Here is a 21,490-nt window from a genome sequence, read left to right on the forward strand (position 1 = left end):
GCTACGAGTTCGCTGACTTTGTAAATGAAGGACAAAAGTTCAAGATCACTTACCCTGCTTGCCTTAATCGCTTGTTGATTGGCTGTTTTTGTAGTGAAAGGTGCCTAAGCGCGCACTAGCATGCGAAGAATGATGGATATTAAAATAGACAAGCACAAAAAATGGAATCTGCATGAGCATTTAATTACGACTATAGCAAAAGCATTTAAAGCTTTGCTCAATGTTGAAGTTTCGTATTAGTTTCGGTTGCAATCAACAGATGGCACTTTAGGCGATCGAGACAGAGGCGCCATCTGCTGATGAGAACGAAAACTTAAACGAAAGTCTTCGGATGACATCAAGCGACGAACCTACGGAATGCTGAATATTAGTGGTGGGAGTACGGAATCGGACCTACCCGATTCCGCGTTCGGAATCAATTACGAAGTCAATACGATGGTGAAATCGATTCCTAATCCGGATTCGATTCCTTTACCGATTCTGGAGCCGATTTCGGAACCGATTCCGGAGTTGACTTCGGAGCCGAGTCCGGAGTCAGCTCCGAAATTAGAATAGACTTGGGAATCGCAATTTGCTCCGGTAACTCTAGAAATGGAATTAGCTCCGGAATGAGAATCAGTGCTTGAATTGAAATAAGTAAGAAGTTTTAGAAGCGAAATCAGTCCGGAAATCTCTATGAGAATGCATAGTTTACAAGTAAATTTGGATTCTTTGCGCCTATCAATACGCAGCATCATTGGACCCAAACGCCTATTCTTATGGAGGTGCCGAAACCGACTCCGTTTCGAAGCCGCGTCTGATTTCTGATTCCAATTCCAGGGCCGATTTCGATTCCAGAGCCAATTCCGATTTCGGAACCGATTCCGATTCCGGAGCCGATTGCGGAACCTATACCGGAAACGATTCCAGAGCCGATTCCGACAAAAACATGTTTTTCCCATCACTACTGAATATGTATTACGTTTAGCATTGCATACTTTCGGGATGAAAGGCTCTGCATGCTTGTGTTTTAAAATAAACGGACAAATGTGCTTTCTTTCATTGATTTCTTCTTCTTTTGGTAGTGCAATAAGAGAAGCAAATTTAAAGATTATATTGTTCACAACTTTATTCACTTTTTTTTACATACTGTTTGTGGCATTTGAATCTCACTGAGTGTTTGTGCTTGTGATGGCAAGGCTGTACCGTCTCCGTATCTTACAGCTTGGTCACCGTCGGGCGGTATCCTCGCTCGTCAGCAACATAGTCCACCCGGTATCGCTGTCCATTCGAGTCGGTATACTCGTACGAACCTTTCACGGACAGGGCTGGCTCATCGGATCCTTCCACCGGCTTCAGCTCACCCTTTTCCTCCCGCTTTTGGCCATCGCTCTGTTCGTAGCTGTGCAGTTCAAAGATTAACGAAAATCACATTAGTTAAACCCCTAAAATGCCACCACGATTGTGCAAAAACAATCGAAAAGGGATAAATTTCATGCAAAAGCATGGGTTGAAACTTACGCAAATTGGTAGCTTCCATCGACGTTGTTGTCGTTGTTAAAGCTTATGACTTGCACCTCATCCTGCGCCTTAACGGCACAGAACACGGCCAGGGCAGCGAAAAGAACAATCTAACGGGAGGGAATGAATGAAGAATGAAATGAAGATAGTGTCGATGAGCAGTTCATATTTCTAGAACATTTTTACGGCCCGGATTTACGCCTTTGCGTGGGCATAGCATGGCTGGACATTATTTCGCATCTTTAGCGACGTAATCTGGTGTGACATTTGTGCCGAACTGGTCGGAACCAGCGATGTTCCCGCGAGTGCCTAATGTTGTTCTGATAATGCTGATTTATGTTGACCCCGCGGCAGAACTGGTGGGCAGGATGCGTCACAAAATAAGCAATGTTGAACATTTGAAGAACCTTTAGCACATATTCTTTAATTTTCGTAAGTGAGACATGTGTTAATACATTAATTTCAATCGCATTGATTGTGACTCATATTTAACAAGAATAATTTTTAAATATTTCACTAAAATTTTCTCTAATTTTTCTTAACTTCTGGCCTTTTTTGATCTATAGTTGCACAGAGAGCACCTAAGAACAGTTTTTATACTGAAAACTATCAGTAAAACAATGTGATTTTATTTTTTTGTTTGAATCTATAACACATAAACTAAGAGCTGAGGAGATTGAAAGTTGATTTAAAAAAAATCTTCAATTTAAAAAAATAAATATTACTTATTGAATATGGAACTTTAACTTGTAAGACAGAAAAATTATGTATACAGTCCAAATTTAATATTTTCTCCACGTTTAGTAACCATTTCGTCACACTTCAATGGATCTCTTGAAGCATGATCTATGAGCTAATATACCGCCATATCCTCGTTCGTAGTCATATTTTTGATGTTAAAGATAAGCAACACTTGTCCAACGTAACATCACCAAAAAATGTCAGCCATTTCTGTCGCCACCTCATACTACGCAACCTTCAGGTGCAAACAAAAAATGACATTCCACCACCCACAGCACTTTTCATCAACATCAATTGTCTTTTGTTCACTTTTGCACGTAACGCCTACACCGTACATCGCTCCATCCGCCACAATTGTCACGTTGAAACTCACCACGTGCTTCATGCTGACGGTTAGACGGTACACACGGACACACCACACGGGGAAATAATCCAACAGCTGTAATAAAACGTTTCCTGGAGTACCGGGAGCACGGGAGCAATGTTGGGCGCAAAATCTCACTCGCTAATCACAGGACGACCACAGGGTGTGTACTGGACACGATTGCCGTACCGCGCGGACAGAATAATAAGCGTCCAAGATGCTGCGCGGCTCCTTTTATACTGCCACCGGACGCAGAGGCCGGTCAGCGCAAAGGCACTGGCCGTAAAAAGAAAGGTAATCGGGATGGGATGGGAGGAGCAGCCAACTTTAAGGTGACGATACCGTCCCCGATGGCCGCAATTTATCACCACCACCACCACCACTACTACCGATGCTGGGAGTTTATGCTTGTTTTGCATGTGTTTTGTGTGGTTGCGATGGGAAGGAGCATTGCACGCGGTACCGCACCGCTGATGATGGTGGGAGCGCACGGTGTTTGATCGCAGGGAAGATGAGCACGTACACGGACACCGAGTATGGGCCGATTGATGCCACACATATGCTGTAGGGAAGGGAGGTGGAGGAGTACAAGTGAAGATCAGTCTGTTTGAGGGGTGTCAAAAGTTGGAGGACGTTCGTTTACAGTAGCTGTAGAAGAAAAAGTTCAATCGCACGGGAGTCAACGATGGTGAAGGTGCAAAATCACACAGATATTTTAAAGAAAAGCTATAAAACTAAGACTACCCATTCATGTAGGTCAGCCGCTTTTGTTTTAGCGTCATGAACTGCTATGACTGCAAACGAGGAGTCGATGTAGTTGTCCCCGTTGCGTAATTTATTGCCAAAAACGGAACAATGGATTTGACAATTTAAAAGGACGTCAAATCGATTGTTGTAATTACAAGATTTTTTTATGTTCTGTATTGTTATTGTTTAATTACTAACATTCACAATTACAATTACAATTGCAGTAAAAATGACTCTGAATTAATTTATTCAACAAATAGACCTATTCTACAACTCCAAATGATAAAATGCCCAAAATTTGGTTCTATTAATTACTTGAAAAATGCAAAATGTACAGAAACATTACATCTCGTACTATTTCTTTTCTTATAAATTGATATATTGTCCTTGAAGATAATAAAGCGTAAACATTTGCAAACATAACCCCAAACCCATTCCCACCAGTATAAAAGCATCAATCGATTGAGCAACTGCAGCTGGAGCGTGCAATTGCTTGCCCGCTTAGCTTTAAGTGCATTATGCACATTTACAAATTAGCATGTAGGTGACAACATCTTGCTCTCTCTCTCTCTCTCTCTCTCTCTCTCTCTCTCTCTGTCTCTCTCTCTCTCTCTCTCACACAACAACAACATAATCTTTCCCTTCGAACATATATTTGTTCGTTAGTTTTTAATCGTATATTTAAAACTACTAATCGCAACACCCGGCACCCGATGCACTTGCATCGATTCGATGCATAATTCCCTGCGCTGCAATCTACGACATTTAACCTTCCCCAGCTTTACGGCAGCTAAAACTGCCAATTTATCAACAAGCTTCTCGTTAGCATACGGTTCTCGTGTGTGTGCGGTTTTAATTGTTTATCTTTGAAGCGTTTGTGAAAAATGTTTGTCAATTAAATAAACTACCTTGCGGAGAACCTTGCTTGTTTGGGGACAGTTTTTTTTTTTGGCCAGCAGCCATCGTCCCCTTTGCAAAAGCTGACCATGAAAAAAGAAACAAAACAGAATGCCAAAAAAAGAAGAAGCTTGTCACATCGATACATGCTGCAGCTCGCCAGGAAGGATTACGTCGAAGAAGCGCTTGTTTAAAAATTAACGCCTTCCGCAATGTGCAAAAAACAAATCGCCAACCGGTACAAGAGTAATGACCGAACGCCCGTCGGTAGCCGGCTTCTGTCTCAAACATCCAGCATATACGCTCAGCTGTGCTCGGTACTATAGAGAAAAAAAAACGATACTAAAAGCCACACAACGTTGAGGCGAGCAATAATTGAACAACTTCAATCATGATTACTGTGTCCGTTTCGGGGGTGAGTACGATCATCTTTTTTACTTCTTCCGTTTCTCATCTCAATTCTCTCTTCCATCGTGCTCGTCCCCGTGGAGTGACCTTTGCAACATTCCACTAAAAACCTCCAAAAAAAAAAAGCACTGCGGTGAGATAAGCGTGAAGAGATGTGAGAACGGCATACATCTCATTATCGGCAACAATCAATTACCACGCGCTCACGACGCGCCCCAGCGTGTTGGCGATCGTTCGCTTCTCCAATAATCTTCCGCTGTGCATCAATTTCCCCCAAGGTCTCTTATTTTCGGCGAAGGCACTGTAAGGTTTTATACATATCATTCGATTTGCTATTCATCATCAAAATTGCATCTTCAGCAATGGCGACATACACACACACACGAGGTAGGCAGTTACACCCTCTCGAGGAGTGAGTGTGAGAATAGGAAACGCATCTAACAGCTAGGCTAGAGCTGCTGCATAACACGCATGACACTATCGGCACGACGACAACGGCACGATGGCGTAAGACGACCCCTTGCTTCAAGTCCGCGAGAGCACATCAAATACACACAAAAAAAAGAACACCAACCCCTTTCGTCTACAAAACGAACACGATCGTCAACCAAGTGGAGGCAGTACATGTGCATAGGTTAAACAGATGAGGCGCGTGCGTAGTTAAACCCTCATCCACGCCAGACGCCGGTGGTCGATCGGTGCCGATTGCTAGCCAAAGGAGGCAAACAAATCAACCTCAAATTATCAAACACTCGAGCGCGTGAGTGTTCGGGCGCGTACGAGGATGATCGATGGTGATATTTGTGGCGGTGAGCATTGTTGGTCAAGCCGGGCGTCGAGGGTCGCGCACAGTGTGTTGTGGTCTGTGCTTCCCGATGATCATGATGATGATATTATGCCTTTTCGTCACCCCAAATAGGTCCCCATATCTGGCAGCTCTCTTTGAAGGTCGTGTTTTCGTGATGTCTTTAGAAAGATATGCCTCCAAAAATACTTCTCTCTCAGAGACAAAGACGCCTTCAAACTGCCACAAAGAAATTGTGAAACAAAACAACATGTTTTTTTTTGAGAAATTTTAAACTTTTTTTGTATTATTTCACATCAATTTTACAAACTCTCTTCACTGGATTTGTGTGTTTGTGTCGGCTGCTACTTCAACATCTGCTTGTTTTAACGTTCGCCGTGCAGTACTTTGAGTACGGTCGGCGAACGGTGGCGATCTTCTAGGAAGAAACCAGCACCTGGCACGACAAACACGGACAACAGAAATGGTGGTACAGTGCGCCGCGCTTAGGCCTCGGTGATCGTCGGGTTGAATCCGTTCTCATCGGCCGTATACTTGACCAGGTAGCGCTTGCCGTCCGGATCGGTGAACTCGTACTGGCCGGTGATGGTGAGCGCTGGCACATCCTCGTTGTCGAAGTTCTTCACCGTCTTCAGCACGGCCGACTCTTCGCGCTTGTGGTCGTCCGTCTGGTCGTAGCTGAAGCTGTACGAACCGTCCACCAGGCCGGCATGGTCAATGTCCAGGTTGCGCAGCGCGATGTCACCCTGGGGCGCACAGGCCGCAACGGCAATCAGGGCAGCGAGAACGATCTAGAAAGGGGAAGGATAACAGATTAAGGCGAGAGTTCTAAACTGAAGGCGGAAGTGTGACCGGCTTCCTGGTTTTGCACAGTTGAACCGTCTGCGATCTGCTTAATTGGCAATGAAAATCGATCGCTTTGGATAACGATCAGCACGAAAGGTAACAGCAATAGGCGAAACCTCTAAGAGGATGACTTGTTTGGGCACATAAAGCAAACCAACGATCACAACATTGTCGCGTGTGGTATTATTTCATTTCTGGTTTTGGTTGAAATGTTTAATCCCATCGTGACCTTGTGGATCTTTTTCACACAAGCTAAGCTTTATCTATGGTATAAGAGGCTATCATAATATTTATACGCAGCAATCTGTCAACTTGATGCCTGACGGTTAAGCGAGAGAATTAGCCAACCAGCTTGAGATGACGCTATACGATCGTCTTGAAAGATCCTTAGATGAATGTTGCAGCCTGATCGTTTTCTGATTTGCAATATGTTGGGAAAAAGATTTGATAAAACATTCAACTTAATCAACAACGGAAACAATTGGAAAGAACGACAGTCTACATGTCATAGGCTCGCTACAATTCAATCACTTTCTCCAATGATTCCCGCTCGCAAAGCACTTGCTCGTAGGTTCTAGCACTTTCGTTACGTTCTACCACTCACCAGGCACTTCATTGTTGTTTGTTTAAAGAAAGCTTTTGCTTGGATCTTTTCACGACGATGTTTGATGGTACAATGTACTGGTTAGCCGGTCCCACTGGGTTATATATCCGCTGGACATCTTCCGACCCGCGATACTGCTCAACACGATCCACCAGCAAAACCGCACCAGCTGACCTTACATTAATTCAAATTCCGCACCAAACTGATACAGATTCCGGCGTGATCCTCGCCTGATCGTATGTGTCTGTGTGTTATAACTTTTTTTTTTGCATAGCTTTACAGCTCAAGCCTCTATCAGTATCAGTCAGTGAAGAAGAAGAGAGAGGGGAAAACAAGACATATTTCGACGAAAACTAACGAAACACTTCTCTACCGTGTGGAATGTGCCCGCCACTAAAGAACTAGACGGAATTCAGATAATGGGCCACCTAACCTTTCAGCACTGTCTCGTACGTGGTCGAAGATGGATCTCTACCGGTGCAGCAGAAACACTCAGCAGTAGTAGTAGTGGTAGTAGTATTGGTAGCAGTCTCCTAAACATGAACTTGTTTTTTTTTCTCCCGGTGACGTTCGATTTTGGCGAGACATGTGTGTTTAGTTTCTTTAAACCCCCTTCTCTATCACTTTTGTTTGTTGTAGGTGTTGTAGAGCAAGGCTGGAAGAAGATGAACCTCGTTTTCAAGGCTTTTGATTTATCATATCGGTAGACCGGTGGCGGTCCGGTTCTGCGGGTTAATGAGTGAACCAGATCGGTTTATGGCGCCGGTTGGTTTTTGTTTTTTTAAAGAAGATTCTCGTTAGCGAAACCAGGAAGGAGCTGCTAGAACGGTGCATACACTGGATTATGGTGGGAATTATTGGAATTATAGGAAGACACACGAGCTTCCTGTTTTTGCTCAACATCTTGGTTATGCTAATTTGCCAGGAATTAATGCATCTTTGGTGGGCTTGAAAGAACAACATGCGATCAACAAGAGAGAGAACCATGCAAACAAAGTCACTTTCACTGCAAAAAGTTATGTTAATTTAGGAAATATCTTTTGGCTTATCGAGGGATGATTAACAAATAACAATTCTACTTAGAATATTCCAATGACTTTGTTTGTTGTTCCCTTGAATACAAAGGATTAAGAAAAGAATAATCAATGTTTAAGAATTGAGACGCTGATAGGATCAAAATTATGGGTGAATTAACTAAAGCGTAATCAATTTAACGGTCCTTTCCAAACGAATCTTGAATGAACCGAGACAACCGAAAGAAGAGTAACTAATTCCAGCTAAGAATTAGGCTATAAAGGTAATAACATCCATCCAGTAGTTGTAAAATCAAACTCTTCCAACGAGTTCTAATGTTCGTCGAGACATCCGCATTTTGCTGAAGTTAGCATAGCTTGGAAATTTCTGATGTCTAGCCCTACATGAGTCATGGACTTGTCTATCTGGCAACTCTAGAACATAACATAGCGTTCGATCCTCTCTAGATTTGAACTCATGACGGATATGATGTCAGTTCATACACTTGGGGACTGTGTTTGTGATAGCTCAAAATGTCACTCCCGTCTTTAGACAAGTTTCAGTCTAGATGGCATTCCATAACCTTTCAGGGACTGTTATTGCGTATCTGTCAATTTCTTCGCAAAAAGTCTTATAAATTATGAAGATCATAATCAATTTCATTCAACCTGATCACAAATGTACACAAAGTGGCAAGACATTAAGCTGATCGATGTCTATTCTTTACTAGCCAAATAACCAACCCGTCTGCTCTGATGTAATGATGTGCGAATGTCTCCTCCACATACTCGCTGGAACGCTCAAACCGGTACCACTTAAACCTGTCCCCATGCACGAATTCCAACCCAACGATAACACTCAATTTTACGGTCTACGGCAAATTGATGAGTTTCAGAGCAAACCGGCAAACCCGAACGGCATGACGTAGGCGCCAGAACACGGTCCTTGCATACGAGACTCTGTCATCCCAGCCACTCTGCCGAAAAGCGTAGCGATATCCATTAGAAATTCTAATTCCACGCACTTTGAACTTTGCACAGGGTCGTAAATTAGCGAGCCACATCCTTGACCGGGTCGGCCGAATTTTCAATGTCTACTGTCAGACACAAGGAGATTAGTGAGGGGGGAGGAGCATGTTTGTGGGTCGCGAAAGATTTTGCTCATCTTCATATCATCCACACCGGGGTGGAACATTAAGCGTGTGGCTGGGGCTCGGCTCGAGATGATGATACCGCACGATGATGCCAGACGATGATACTTTTTATTTCATTTCGCTTCGGAGGTAAGGCGAATAGTGTATTGAAAAGGGAAATGAAATGATCATAAAATAAGCCTCCGGGGGGAGAGAAGAACTTGGTAAACAGATCAACCAGAAAGTCCTGCATTGGGGAGTAGGTTAGGGAAGAATCGAGTTTGATCACCTGGGTTCAATTCAATAGCCATGATGATGATGATGATGGTGACAATAAATGACCCAAACCGTGGACCGTGGGGACATGGGCCGTGGTTCTATGGTGTCTTAACCCCTACCCAGCGATTCCAGAGAATGGCAGAGAGTTAGATTTCGGGGCACGCCAAATTCGCATATAAAAGCGCGCCTTGGAAGGGTTCGAATGTCAGTCGTCCACAGTGTTATCGCTTTGACTTAACGTAATCCCTGCGTTCTTTTGGTAGTGCCTCTGGACGTTTGTTCTAAAACTGCTTCAACATGAAGTTTGTAAGTTTAAAGTTAAATAAAATGATAAAGTGATATTGAAGTACTCAGTGTGTGGATGTAATAACCGTGTGTCCTCATTACAGGTCGCTGTGTTTGCCTTTGTGTGCCTGCTGGGTCTGTGTCTCGCAGAAGATACGTCCATCGTATCCGAGGATAAGGAGATGAACGTCGATGGAAGCTACAAGTTCAAGTAAGCATCCCGAACGGGCCAAGTGTTTCCAATTTGAAGTCTAATCCTTACATCCAACCGTACAGCTACGAACAGTCGGATGGGCAGAAGCGCGAGGAAATGGCTGAGCTGAAGGCATCGGCCGCCGATCCGGACGTGCAGGCAATCTCGGTCAGCGGCTCGTACGAGTACACCGACAACGATGGCAAGCGATACCTTGTCACCTACACTGCCGACGAGAACGGTTACCGTCCGATGGTGAAGCAGCTGTAAAGGGTATAGGGCGCTGGTTCGCTTCAGGGTTAAGCTTTAGTTGGATATCTTACCGAGAAAATCATGGAAAAACAATAAAACAGGTCAAACGAATTGTACAAATCTACTTGCATGAGTTTGTTTGCTGTGTTAGCTCAGGAAGAAAGAATTGCATTCATAGCAAAAAACTGGTATTTTTCGACATTTTTATGTCAAAATATGTCTCGGCAGTCAGCTTTAGTTGACAGAGCAGTCAATTTTAACATTTAAATGAATCTTCGATGGACTGCTGTGTGTCGCTACTTAACGGATTGAATTGATAAGGGGAATGTGTTTAAAGGCAAAGCGTGAATGTCTTCATTGAATAAAGTGAATCTTCTCATTTACAACCTAATCTGACTGCGCTGTGTTGGATGTAGAGGCACACGTGCTGGCGACAATAATGAACATTGGGCTGTACCAGTGAGTGATCATGCAAATGATATGCACAAAGGCACGTTGTGCACCCAGTGAATCATGTTAAAAAGTGACATCCGCTGGGCTGAAGGAATGCAATTTATTTCCGAATAGCTTCACTACCGTATCAAAACGATCACGACTCTTTAAATTGGCATAAAATTGCCCATTTAATTGAATGATTAGTACATTTTATTTGTAAACACAGGAAAGTTTTAGCCCTAATGTCTACACCTCAAGCGAAAACCACCTTCCAGCAAACCAATAAATAACATCAATTAAACCAAAAGGGAAGCAAACCATCAAACATCGTGGCAAAACACTCCACACTCATCCACAGCACGCCGTCGGCGTGTGATCGATGCTCGGATGTGCGCGACCCGTCGCCGTGCCGTGCTCACTGGCCACAAAGTTTAAATGTCAAACGATCGCACGGCCTCTATCGGTCAAGCTCGCGCGCATCTCACGTGCGCGCACCGCATTTCAAGTGGAAAATTGCAAGAAACCAACCAGTTATCCTCGAGCACGACTCTTCAGCCCGACGCTAACGCGGCTTTTCGGGTGATGCTTCTTCGCGAGCGCGAGCATCATAATTTGTTTGCTACTGGCCGTCTGGTCGTCTCACACCTCACCACCACTTTGGGCGATTGTTTCCCCGTTGCGTTTGATAAGATTATGCTGCTTGGGGGGAGTTCGGTGTAAGTGTTCAATCAGGCGAGAGCAGCCCCAATCCCGAGTGGTCCCAGATGTTGCGCCGACGGTGGGTCATCTTACCAGGTAAAAGGGTCACAGGGTTGAGGTTTTTTTAATGCTTGATTGTGGAGGGATTGCCACTGGTGTTTGTTGTTGTTGTCTCGAAGATGATGATGGATACAGCGTTGACCACTCATCGCACCATGCTAGGCAATAGCAGCAGCTTCAGGTTTTGTCTATTGATGGATGGGTAAATATTGAAATTTGAGTTCGTATCATATGCGTTGGGTTACCTGTTCAAGAAGGGGTTAGATGCAAACGATACTGATAAACATGATCTTGTCTAACATGTGTTTTATGTCGAAAAGGTAAAAGGTCAGCTCAGATTTTACTGGTTTAAACTATAGTTTGTGTAGTTGAAGAATTAGAGCCAAGAAAATACTTTAATCTACTAACAATATCAGATTGTTGGGCAATTATATTCAATACTTGTATAGTATTCGTTCAAAATTGGGCAATCGTTTTTCGTTACACACGCACCACATTGCCTTTATTTGATTGTACAGCTCACTTTCACTTTCATTCGGCTCACGCTGCAGGTGGATGCTACTGAAAGTGAGAGTGTACTGCTGGTTGCCTATCTGAGGGCGTTCTGCCCAAACCTCAGCCCAATCTTAGCAACCTTCGGCGAACAAACACCAACAACGCTGGTGCAAGCGACGAACCCCACTTCCCTCATTTGTTTTAAATTAATATTCCATTAAATTTAATTAAGCGCAGCAAAATCATATTAAAAAATTGAACAATCATACTCTGTATGTAGCCCTAAAAGACAGAGAGAGGGGCGCCTCAATGTAATTTATGCACGCCTGTCTGTCCGGCTCAGAGAGTGGATGATGAATTTTTGGCTCCCTCCGCATCCGTGTGCGTGTGGTTACGGGGAATTAACTTTTGCTGTCCAGAAGCGCGGCTGTGACTGCTGGCCAAAAACCCCTAAATGTATGTTGTAATACCAACAAACCCGAACCAACTGAACGACCGGTCCACCCGGGTCCTGCCCGTCCGACCCGAGTGCGAAGAGGTATCGCTACCGCTCTGTTTGACGGTGGTGGTACGAAAGCAGAAAGATAGTTAGTTTGCGTCCGGCACAGCGTTCTGTTCGGGTTCGCTCACCCTTACGCATCCTGTTCAAACATTCAATCACAGCGCACCGCGAAGGGTGAGCGGGAAAATCGTTCTATTATTGCAAGCCGTGTGCACCACCAGGGGACCGACCGGCTGCACCGGCTGCCTCGCAAGCATACGCAGCACCAACGAAAGGGACGTGAAGTTGAGCAGGGAACGCGGCATGGTGGTTTTAGCATTTGAAGGATTTAGGCACGGTAACACCTGCATGTTCGTCTCGGTTCTAAAATAAACACCACTAGTGCGGACTAGTGCGAAGGGCAGTGGGTTGATGTTCGGTGCAAAATGCTTCGCCCCTCTTGCTCTCTATATTCTCCCCTGCGCAGAGCATCACTCGGCAGCGAACGAAGCGGATGAGGTGAAAGCGATTTGTTGTAGCAGTGCGCAAAAACATATGATCGGTTCTCAGCGAGCACTTTAGCTAGACGCACCGGACGCTGCGTCCCCGCCGTAACCTGCGTGCGCCTGCGGGTGGATAGATGTTCCCTCTGCTGCGCTGCGTTGTTTGCTGAGTGCGCTAAAAACCATTCGCGTACCGGCCCTTGGTGCGCAAAACGCGGGTCTGGGAACTGGCGCATGTGGTGCGTCGGGATGTTTCGGGTTTGGGTGTAGCTGTAGGTTGGTGTCTGGTTCCTGGTGCTTCCTGGTTTGGCTGGCAAGGGTTGGAATCTTTCTTCTCCCCCTTTTTTCTTGCTCCGTTCCAAATCCAGCGAACAGCGATGCAAATCTAAATGCTTTCCCTCTTTAAAGCGCAAGAAGCAGAACGCGGGATAAGCGCACGGGAGAGATTTGTTGTTTTTTTTTGCTTTCTTTTTGTTTGGTCCTGAATTTGGTTTGCTGATAAAGCACTTGAAGGGTTGGGTGCAAGTCTTGGGCTGGGTTGTTTTTAACCCCTATTTCGGAGTGGTATTTTTTTACATGACTGCAAAGTAATTTTGATGTGATTTTCACGCACTTGCTATCCGATCACTATCGGCACACCGTAGCAATGTGAAGGGGGTGGAGGAAAACTATTTGACAAAAGGATACCGAATGAATAGGAAATGATTTCCCTTTCCCTGTAGTTTTGTTAGGGAAAAACTGCACATGGTTTTGTGCAGACGATTTTATCACGATCTACAGACAAGTGGAACAATTTGCTTCGTTCTGTGTGTGTGGTGAAGTATGAATAGCGCTTAATTTAGTAACACAAATCCCAGCAAGTTTCATTGCTTATCTCGATTTTTGTTTAGTTTATTGAGGAACATTTGCTACTTATATTGGTAGCATCAATCTGTGAATGCAAAGCTAACACAAACCAAGCTGTTGGGCAGCTTTTCATCTTCTCGTGCCATCGTCTGCTTCGATGAGGTAATCTTTCATCGATCGGATCGTTGCATTGGTTGCTGATATGAAAATAATAACAATAAACCATCACGCTCACCGGCGAAAGTATAAACATTAGCAACATCAAACCACGGGCAGCCCAAAAAAAAGCAGAGACTTCACCGGCCACTAAGCAACGAAAGCCATCCATCACGCCATCAACGCCTTCGGCAGCAGCAGCAGCGCCAGCAGCCAAACTTCCGGAGACAGAGAAGCGGAGAGGAAAACCCCGCGTCTTTGTAACGATTAACCCTCCCCTTCGCGCCATCCACCTCACCAGTAGTCGTGCGCCAGTCCAGTGTTTATACTGCCGGCTGTCTCGTTGCGGTGGTAACTTTTCAATCAAATGCAAGCATTTAACACACAGTGCGACAGGCGGAAGGCCTCTCGAACTTGGGTGGTGCTATTAAAACAATACTTGGGGCACCCCATTTTCACTGTGCCATCATCGCCATTTCCTTTTTTTCATGGTCCCTCGGTGATGGGTTTGTGACCGCGTGGTGATGATCAATCAAAGAAAGGAGCAATTAAACGCTTCGGTAAAGATTTGAACGATGAATTGAAAGATTATGTCCCGCAAACGCAGTCGATTTCCTGGGTTGCACAGTGTGTGGTGCGTTTTGAATAAAATATGTTTAGATTGACTTTGAATTTATTTAAAATGCTTAGAAATTAAGAAAAAAAGCACTATTTTACGAATGTTTTTTCTTCTTCCTAAGGCAACATCATTCACTATTGCAGCCAATTGGCCAAAATTCCAATTTTAACATCCTCTTCTTTTTGGTGCGCATTTTTCTCACCTTCGCAACACTTTCCCTCTTTCTCTCGTTCGGTGTAAATAGCGCCCAATCTTCCACTCTAAATAAAGTGCATCTGCACACAAAACAACCGTCATTAGCGTCCAACAGCACAAATGCATCCATCAATTCGGACCACTCGTCTTTCAAACACACGTAACGCTAATGCATCTGCATCTTTCTCACCTTTTGCTGTTGTGCATGCATGGAAGCTCCACTTTCAGGTGAGTGGATTATTTTTCTCCAATTTTCTATCTAAAGTCGAGACCTAAATTCGACCGAATCTACTCTCGATTTCAATCATCACGCACAGTGCCACACAGACATACACACATATGATCAATTGCGTCACACCAGATGTGTGCCTGTCACAAGCAGCAACAGTGGTAGCGATAGGTTTTTTTGTTAAGAAAATTGGTATAATTTTGGTCACACATGCACGAAAGATGTAGCGTTTTTTATTTATTTTAAATTACAGCAATCATTTATGTAATGTCACAAAGAGGGAATTGGCACGTGAAGGCAGACCCTGATGAGTGAAGGAGATATGTAACAGAGATTAGAGGTGTTTTTGCTGAATACAGAATGTACCTGTAAGTTTTGTGTAATATTTAAACCATTTTTCATACATGCATATACCAAATAAAAACACACAAAAGTATTTAAATTTTCTTTAAAATTGTTTTATATATCACATACTATAGGTTTTGGGATACACATCAGCAAAATAAAACGATCGGAGCACGAGTTATCGATGACCCCGAAGTCAGTCAGTGTTGGTATTGAGATTAACAGCTCCACTGTCCTGCTGTTCACTAGCCACTACTGCTTTTACCAGGTGCAACAGCACTAGCCTCTTTCTCTCTCTTTCTTGTAACCCCTTAGTAGGCACTGTATCCGTGCTGCTGGGCGGGCTGAGCGTATTCCGGCTCGTCGTGGCTCTGGGGCTGGCTGGCGGCCTTGGCGTACGCATCGACCAGCTCCTTCGGGACTGGGGGCGGCGTCGGGACGTGCGAGCCCTGCACCTGGAAACCGTTCTCATCGGCCACATAGCTCAGCGACACCGGGACACCATGGGGATCAGTGTACGAGTACGAACCGTGGGCGACCTGCACCTCATGGTCCTTGTTGCCCGCGTTCTTCACGAAGCCTTCCTCCTGGGCGGTAATACCGTTGCCCGACTCGTACGCAAACTTGTAGCTACCGTCGTGGCTGCTGTACGATTCGCTGTGCACGATCGGGATCTGCTTGGCCGGGGCGTGATCGTACTCCGGCGCATGATGGTACTGGTCGGCGGCGGCCAGGCTTGCCACCAGCAACACTCCCAGCGAGGCGGTAATGAACTGTAACGGGACGCAATGGGAATGTATTTAAAAGCCTGAAATCCTTACAGGAAGCAGTCCGACTTCACTTACCATCTTCATGGTTGTAATGGGGGCGCTGCTTGAATCTGCTGCCTGGTGAAGCTGACTTGACGGTTGCTGCGACTGCACTGATGGCCTTCCGAATTCGGGTAGTTCTTTTTATACCGGAGGCCACCCCAAACAGTGGCGCCCGCTTGGTCAGGCTGCTGCCCCGGATGCTGCCCCGTGTTGGTTTTGCGTCTTTCCGACGATTCCGCCATGTGTTTCACTCTCGCACACGAGCGAGGATAATAAGAGCGGTCGGCGGGTACTGATAAATGTACGATGTTATGCGAGCGATGCTGCGGAACTACTCTCGGGCAACAAGTTTGTTTTTTTTTTGGGTGTACGTTGCAATGTGCAAGCAATTCGTTTCCACTTTTTGTCTGTGGGGAGAGGTCCATGGAAATTGTGTAAACATTAAACTGCTGCGCGCACTATTGAAACGGGCATCGATCGCGATCGTAACAACGGGGAAGCAAAAGAGTGAACGCTGGCACACGCGATGGAGGAGGAAGTAGAGTAAGAGTCGAAGGCAGTGCAGAAGAAGGCAATTAAATCTGTTTGATTGATATACCCGTACGGGGCTGCGGTGTGCATGGAAATTGATCTATTACAGGGAGAGAAGTCACGGGCGAATAAGAACAAGAACAGAAAGCGTGAGCGTTTGGAGTGACGATAGTGATGTGAGAGAGAGAAAGACTTTCACCCGTAGGCAATTTTGGAAAATCACGTTTTTCTTCCATCGCGTGCATCCACGTTAAGCCCACATTCGTGATTGAAGGTGGTTGAAAACCTGGAACCCTAAAATTGTTAGTTTTTTTTTAATGGAAAAGAAAGTAATGTCAACCACTTTTAGGCATATGAAGGATTTATAACATAAAAGAATATCCTAATAGTATTCATGAACATGTCTGAAATCCCCGAATTTGAAAACTTTTGTTTTCAAATTTTTTGTGAAGATTCCAAGTAATCTGACAATGTATGGGAGAAACCAGTACGCCTAATTACGTATCAATAATGATGACAGTCTCGTGGCGTCGGGTCATGTGTCTGCTTTTACATATACAAGGTAATTAGTTCAAATCTCTTCGAGATCGATTTTACAAATTTAACTTAAACGATCATTAAATTGGGTACAACAAATCAATAGCAAGATTTTCTTCTTCTTCTTCTTCTTTGGCACAACAACCGTTGCCGGTCAAGGCCTGCCTGTACCCACTAGTGAAGTGAGCTTGGCTTTCAGTGACTCATTATTACCATAAAAGGATAGTCAGTTCTACGTATGGGGGCACGGTCTATTTGGGGCTTAAAGCCATGACGGGCGTGTTGTTAAGTCGTACGAGTTGACGACTGTACCACCAGACCGGCAAGATTTAGATGATATTATTAACATGTTCAGCAAGTTGGTGAGTCGTTCAAGCAATATTGATTAATTCTTTCAGCATAAATATTGAATTGTTCGGAGGTAGACGATGTTGACATATGTTTGGCAATACTTTATTGAGCTGTCGTTTGTTTTGTTTTACACCATATGCTAAACCGTTTAATTAGTCATTCTTAGCTTTCCTAATATTGGTGAATAGTCATTCCCCAAGCTATTTGATACATAATTTAATTAATACCGGCATATTTTTTCTGATGTTTACATTCTGATGAGAATGATCCTAGTTGCAGTGCAGGGGGTACGAAAGTGACAGCACAATAATATCGCCGAACATGTCAACGCCTGCTCGAACGAATCAAACACACTCGCTGAACATGTCAATAGTTTCAACGAAAACCCTGTATTTACCTTACCTCCTTACGACTTATTACAGCGGTCTGGAATTGACCATCTAATGTCTAGTCAAATCTTGATGCATCGACAATCCTCTCAACTCTTTCTTCTATACCTTAAACTTCGTCTCGTTAAGTAACGGTTTCGTCTTTTGATGATTATGATGTATCGTTTGGCCTCTAAATTCTAGTAATCTGTTTCGTTTTGCATGGATCATTCACGTTGTTCAATCGCAAGACATAACAGTATGCCCGTCATAGGATCAAATCCCTGGTACTGGTCCATATACGGGTAAACACATAAGTCACAGATTTACTTATCTCGCTATGATTGGTGCTCCAAATACGTAGAAGAAGAAGAAGAAAGATAATAATTAGCAAAGTGGATTGAGTTCCAATAGTCATAGACCCAGGGATCTTCAAAGTGTTGAAATTTTTACGTACATTTTAATTTCAAAATCAAGATCGAAGCGATATAATTAGAAAATCCAAATTTGAAGAATGGCCAGAGGTGATCTAATTTATTCAATACACAACCAGGTGCGTACTAGTCAACTGTAGTAACCCTTCCTCTTAACAACAATACAATAAAGTAACGCTTTGTCGAGCATAAATTCGCATGTTCAAAATTCAAACGATTTTGTTACGATCGATCTTTTTTTGCAACAGAAACTGACCCCATCTCACAAGGCCACACAGACCCGCACCCGCAATTCACCTACCCAAACTACGACGGGCTTCCAAATTGCAAACTGATTTCATAAACTCCTCCCCCACACCCGATAATAGCTTGCTGCGGGCGTATTTGTTTTTTCAATATAATTACTTTTTTTGTTGCTTGGTTTGCTGTCTTGTGCGTGATCTTGTTTTTCGCCCGATTTCGGTTTCATCTTCTTCGTTTGCCGCTGCAGGCGATCATTTTCTGCAGGTCGAGCGTGCTTTTCGTAACCATGGCGTTTGCAAGCGGCACACTAGATGGACGAAAGGCTTTTGCATATCCATTGTGTGTTGCTATGCACTCGGATAGTCTACTATGTACAGAGTCGATCTTTGCATGAGTTTACTATTTTTAGCTCAAAAGCTTTAAAATAAAGGCTCACTGATCGAAGGTTTAAGTCTAGACCGTTTTATAAATACATCGATTGTAGCTTGCCGGCAAGCCTCCGGTGTGACATCATCAAGAAAATTTGCCAAACGTCATTTTCGTACGATCGATCAGTTTTTGACAGAAAAAAAAAACGATCAACTTGAAGCTGCTCTAGATTCTATTCGATCCCGGGCTCGCCAAACCCACTCATCATGTCCACTGGCGCAACACGACGACCGAACGAAAATGAGTGCAGAGTGGAAAAATTAATTGAAAAAAAAAAAATTCGCACACCACCAACCCCTTGCGGGTCGGTCCTCACGTCGCTCACGTCGACCCGACGAAAGTCTTTTGTAAAATAATAACTTTCAATTTCGTTCCAAGTGGCCGTTGGCTTCGTGCCGCGAGGCCTCTGGATGCCCCAAGGAGGGCCCCACGGAGCAGCTTTTTCCTACCAGCTTTCCCCGCTCCGGCTGTCCACCCCCGAAAATTGGCCACTTGGCATGGGGAGGTGCCGGCTGTTGTTCCTATTATTTTTGGACATTCGCTGATTCGCTTCGTTTCGTTAGCGTGGCTCGATCGATTGTCTTACTTTCGATCCCTCGGTCTCTCTCCTTCTCCCTCCGAATTTCACATATGAGCTCCGAGCCGGCATGTGAGGTTTCGGGTTTTTGATTTTCTTCTCTTACTCCCCGAAAAAAAAAACACATATGGTGGGCTTTTTGTTTGCCCTCCCCCCCTTGTAGAGCCCAGGTGCCCGAAGCTTCTGACAGTGGCTTCTGAGTGACGACCCGGTCCGGTATAAATAACTATCGAACCGTTCCAATGGTACGTCAGTGCACAGTTTGCATCCAAAGCCAAACCAGCTCTACTCTTGCAGCTCAGCAGTCTCCAACCTCCAGCACCAGCACCAAGATGAAGATGGTAAGTGATGTGGTGATGTGGTGTGTGTGTTAGTGCCCTAGAATGCGACCCTTGGACATTGTCGTCAGTGTCTACATCCAGTGTTGTGAGTGTCTAAACGTTGCTTTTCCTCCCCACACAGTTCGTAGCCCTGTTCGCAGTGTTTGCGGTGGCAAGTGCTATCGGTGACTATCACCATCAGCCGACCGGTGCTCCGATCAAGATCGTGCACAGTGAGTCGTACCACGGCCACGACGGTAGCTACAAGTTCGGGTACGAGTCGGCGAACGGTATCGCGGCCCAGGAGCAGGGTTTCGTGAAGAACGGTGGCAGCAAGGACCATGAGGTGCAGGTTGCCCACGGTTACTTCTCGTACACCGACCCGCACGGTCACCCAGTGTCCCTGAGCTACGTCGCCGATGAGCACGGTTTCCAGGCGAAGGGCTCGCACATCCCGACGCCGCCCCCAGTCCCGCAGGAGCTGGTCGATGCGTACGCCAAGGCCGCCAGCCAGCCCGCCCACCACGAGGAGCCGCAGCCACACTACGCACCGCAGCCGACCTACAAGCACTACTAAAGTGTACCGCCGCGTGTGTCTGTGTGTGAGAGTGTTGAAAAACACTGCGCCACTACCACCCAACAACCACCCAACCCCCCGCCCAGGGCTATGAACAAATTGTGATCTATTAGCGATCGCGCTTCTTCTTGGTGTTGCCGCACAGGAGAACTGCTGCAGGGCAACGGAGAGAGAGAGAGATGCCGATCTAGAGTACCTAAATTCGAATAAAAAAAGAAAACCTCCGATATATTTTTTAAAACCAAAACGTCTACACCACCGCCATTGTCTATCATTAGCTGTTTCGGGTCCGAAAATCAACCAAACAAATGGGGTGTGTTTTCTGTTCAGGGTAGTGCAGCAGGTTGTCATCGCCGGAACGTTTCCCAACGGATGATGGTGGTGGTGGTGGTGGTGTGTCATGTGCACGTGCGCTCTTTTCACCCTCTTTTGTACAACCCCATGCCATCCGCAGCCACGGGCATGACAAATTGTCTTTCGCAATGCCATCCCTGTCTTCCGTTCGCTTGTCCCGCGCTTATCCATCACTAATCTCGTTCTAATAGAGGAACATCAAACATTAAATCCTCTCCTCGTTCGCTTGTCTTTGCTTGGTGCTGTTGGTAGGTGGCAAACGGGGGGGAGATGTTTCTATACGTTTCCCCTGGCCGGGAGGTTGGAGGTTATGATTTTGGATTATTATTAATATTTTTTTGGCAGACACAAGTGAGACAAGTCTTTTGCGTTTTTGCGCAGTCGGTGCATAATGCATTTGTTTCGGTGGTGTTTGAGTTAATTTAATAGTGCTTTTTTGTGTGCTAGGGTAATATTGTTTGCTAGTTAGTTTTGGTCCCGTAGACTTCAATGTTCTGTAAAAATTTCAATGACGTAGCTCTAAAACCTCAACCCACAGAGCGACCGCAATTGTAGCATTGGGGAGGTAATTTCAAAGAGAGGAAATGAATTCATGCTTCTTCTATTGAGCTCTTCCGCAGCCGTTTCACGAATGAAGGAATTTGAGGAATTTTCTTGTATTCACTACATGTTTGCGAGTCCCAATCGTTATCAAGAATAAATTAAAATTCCTGTTTGTTCGATGTTTGGCATACTTTAAACTTTTAATTTTGCTTGTTATTCATGAAGCGTAACACCGCCATAAAAATCACCGAATTTCCAGTGTTCAATTTAAATGTATTTGTAAT

General features: G+C 44.8%; 5 protein-coding genes across 5 annotated transcripts; 2 read left to right on the forward strand and 3 right to left on the reverse strand.

Annotated features, from left to right (window-relative positions):
* Positions 1 to 1,082: 1,082 nt before the first annotated feature.
* LOC120951654 (endocuticle structural glycoprotein ABD-5-like) lies at positions 1,083 to 2,824 on the reverse strand. Its single transcript, XM_040370461.2, has 3 exons — positions 2,615 to 2,824; positions 1,501 to 1,610; positions 1,083 to 1,381 (listed from the first exon to the last, which is right to left on the reverse strand). Exons 1-3 carry the CDS (start codon positions 2,624 to 2,626, stop codon positions 1,198 to 1,200), a joined length of 306 nt encoding a protein of 101 aa, XP_040226395.2. The 5' UTR covers positions 2,627 to 2,824; the 3' UTR covers positions 1,083 to 1,197.
* Positions 2,825 to 5,728: 2,904 nt separating this feature from the next.
* LOC120949715 (larval cuticle protein 16/17-like) lies at positions 5,729 to 7,019 on the reverse strand. Its single transcript, XM_040367186.2, has 2 exons — positions 6,913 to 7,019; positions 5,729 to 6,253 (listed from the first exon to the last, which is right to left on the reverse strand). Exons 1-2 carry the CDS (start codon positions 6,922 to 6,924, stop codon positions 5,948 to 5,950), a joined length of 318 nt encoding a protein of 105 aa, XP_040223120.1. The 5' UTR covers positions 6,925 to 7,019; the 3' UTR covers positions 5,729 to 5,947.
* Positions 7,020 to 9,529: 2,510 nt separating this feature from the next.
* On the forward strand, positions 9,530 to 10,185 carry LOC120951137 (endocuticle structural glycoprotein SgAbd-3-like). The gene is made up of 3 exons (XM_040369680.2): positions 9,530 to 9,643; positions 9,727 to 9,833; positions 9,899 to 10,185. The coding sequence occupies exons 1-3, from the start codon at positions 9,635 to 9,637 to the stop codon at positions 10,083 to 10,085; spliced, it is 303 nt and encodes a 100-aa protein (XP_040225614.2). The 5' UTR covers positions 9,530 to 9,634; the 3' UTR covers positions 10,086 to 10,185.
* Positions 10,186 to 15,227: 5,042 nt separating this feature from the next.
* Positions 15,228 to 16,076, reverse strand: LOC120949951 (endocuticle structural glycoprotein SgAbd-2). Its single transcript, XM_040367602.2, has 2 exons — positions 15,976 to 16,076; positions 15,228 to 15,903 (listed from the first exon to the last, which is right to left on the reverse strand). Exons 1-2 carry the CDS (start codon positions 15,982 to 15,984, stop codon positions 15,442 to 15,444), a joined length of 471 nt encoding a protein of 156 aa, XP_040223536.1. The 5' UTR covers positions 15,985 to 16,076; the 3' UTR covers positions 15,228 to 15,441.
* A 3,566-nt stretch (positions 16,077 to 19,642) lies between these two features.
* Positions 19,643 to 20,556, forward strand: LOC120949853 (endocuticle structural glycoprotein SgAbd-2-like). The gene is made up of 2 exons (XM_040367419.2): positions 19,643 to 19,753; positions 19,875 to 20,556. Exons 1-2 carry the CDS (start codon positions 19,655 to 19,657, stop codon positions 20,307 to 20,309), a joined length of 534 nt encoding a protein of 177 aa, XP_040223353.2. The 5' UTR covers positions 19,643 to 19,654; the 3' UTR covers positions 20,310 to 20,556.
* Positions 20,557 to 21,490: the final 934 nt, after the last annotated feature.

This window comes from Anopheles coluzzii, chromosome 2, assembly GCF_943734685.1.
Source record: "Anopheles coluzzii chromosome 2, AcolN3, whole genome shotgun sequence".
In the NCBI taxonomy this organism is placed as follows: Eukaryota; Metazoa; Arthropoda; class Insecta; order Diptera; family Culicidae; genus Anopheles; species Anopheles coluzzii.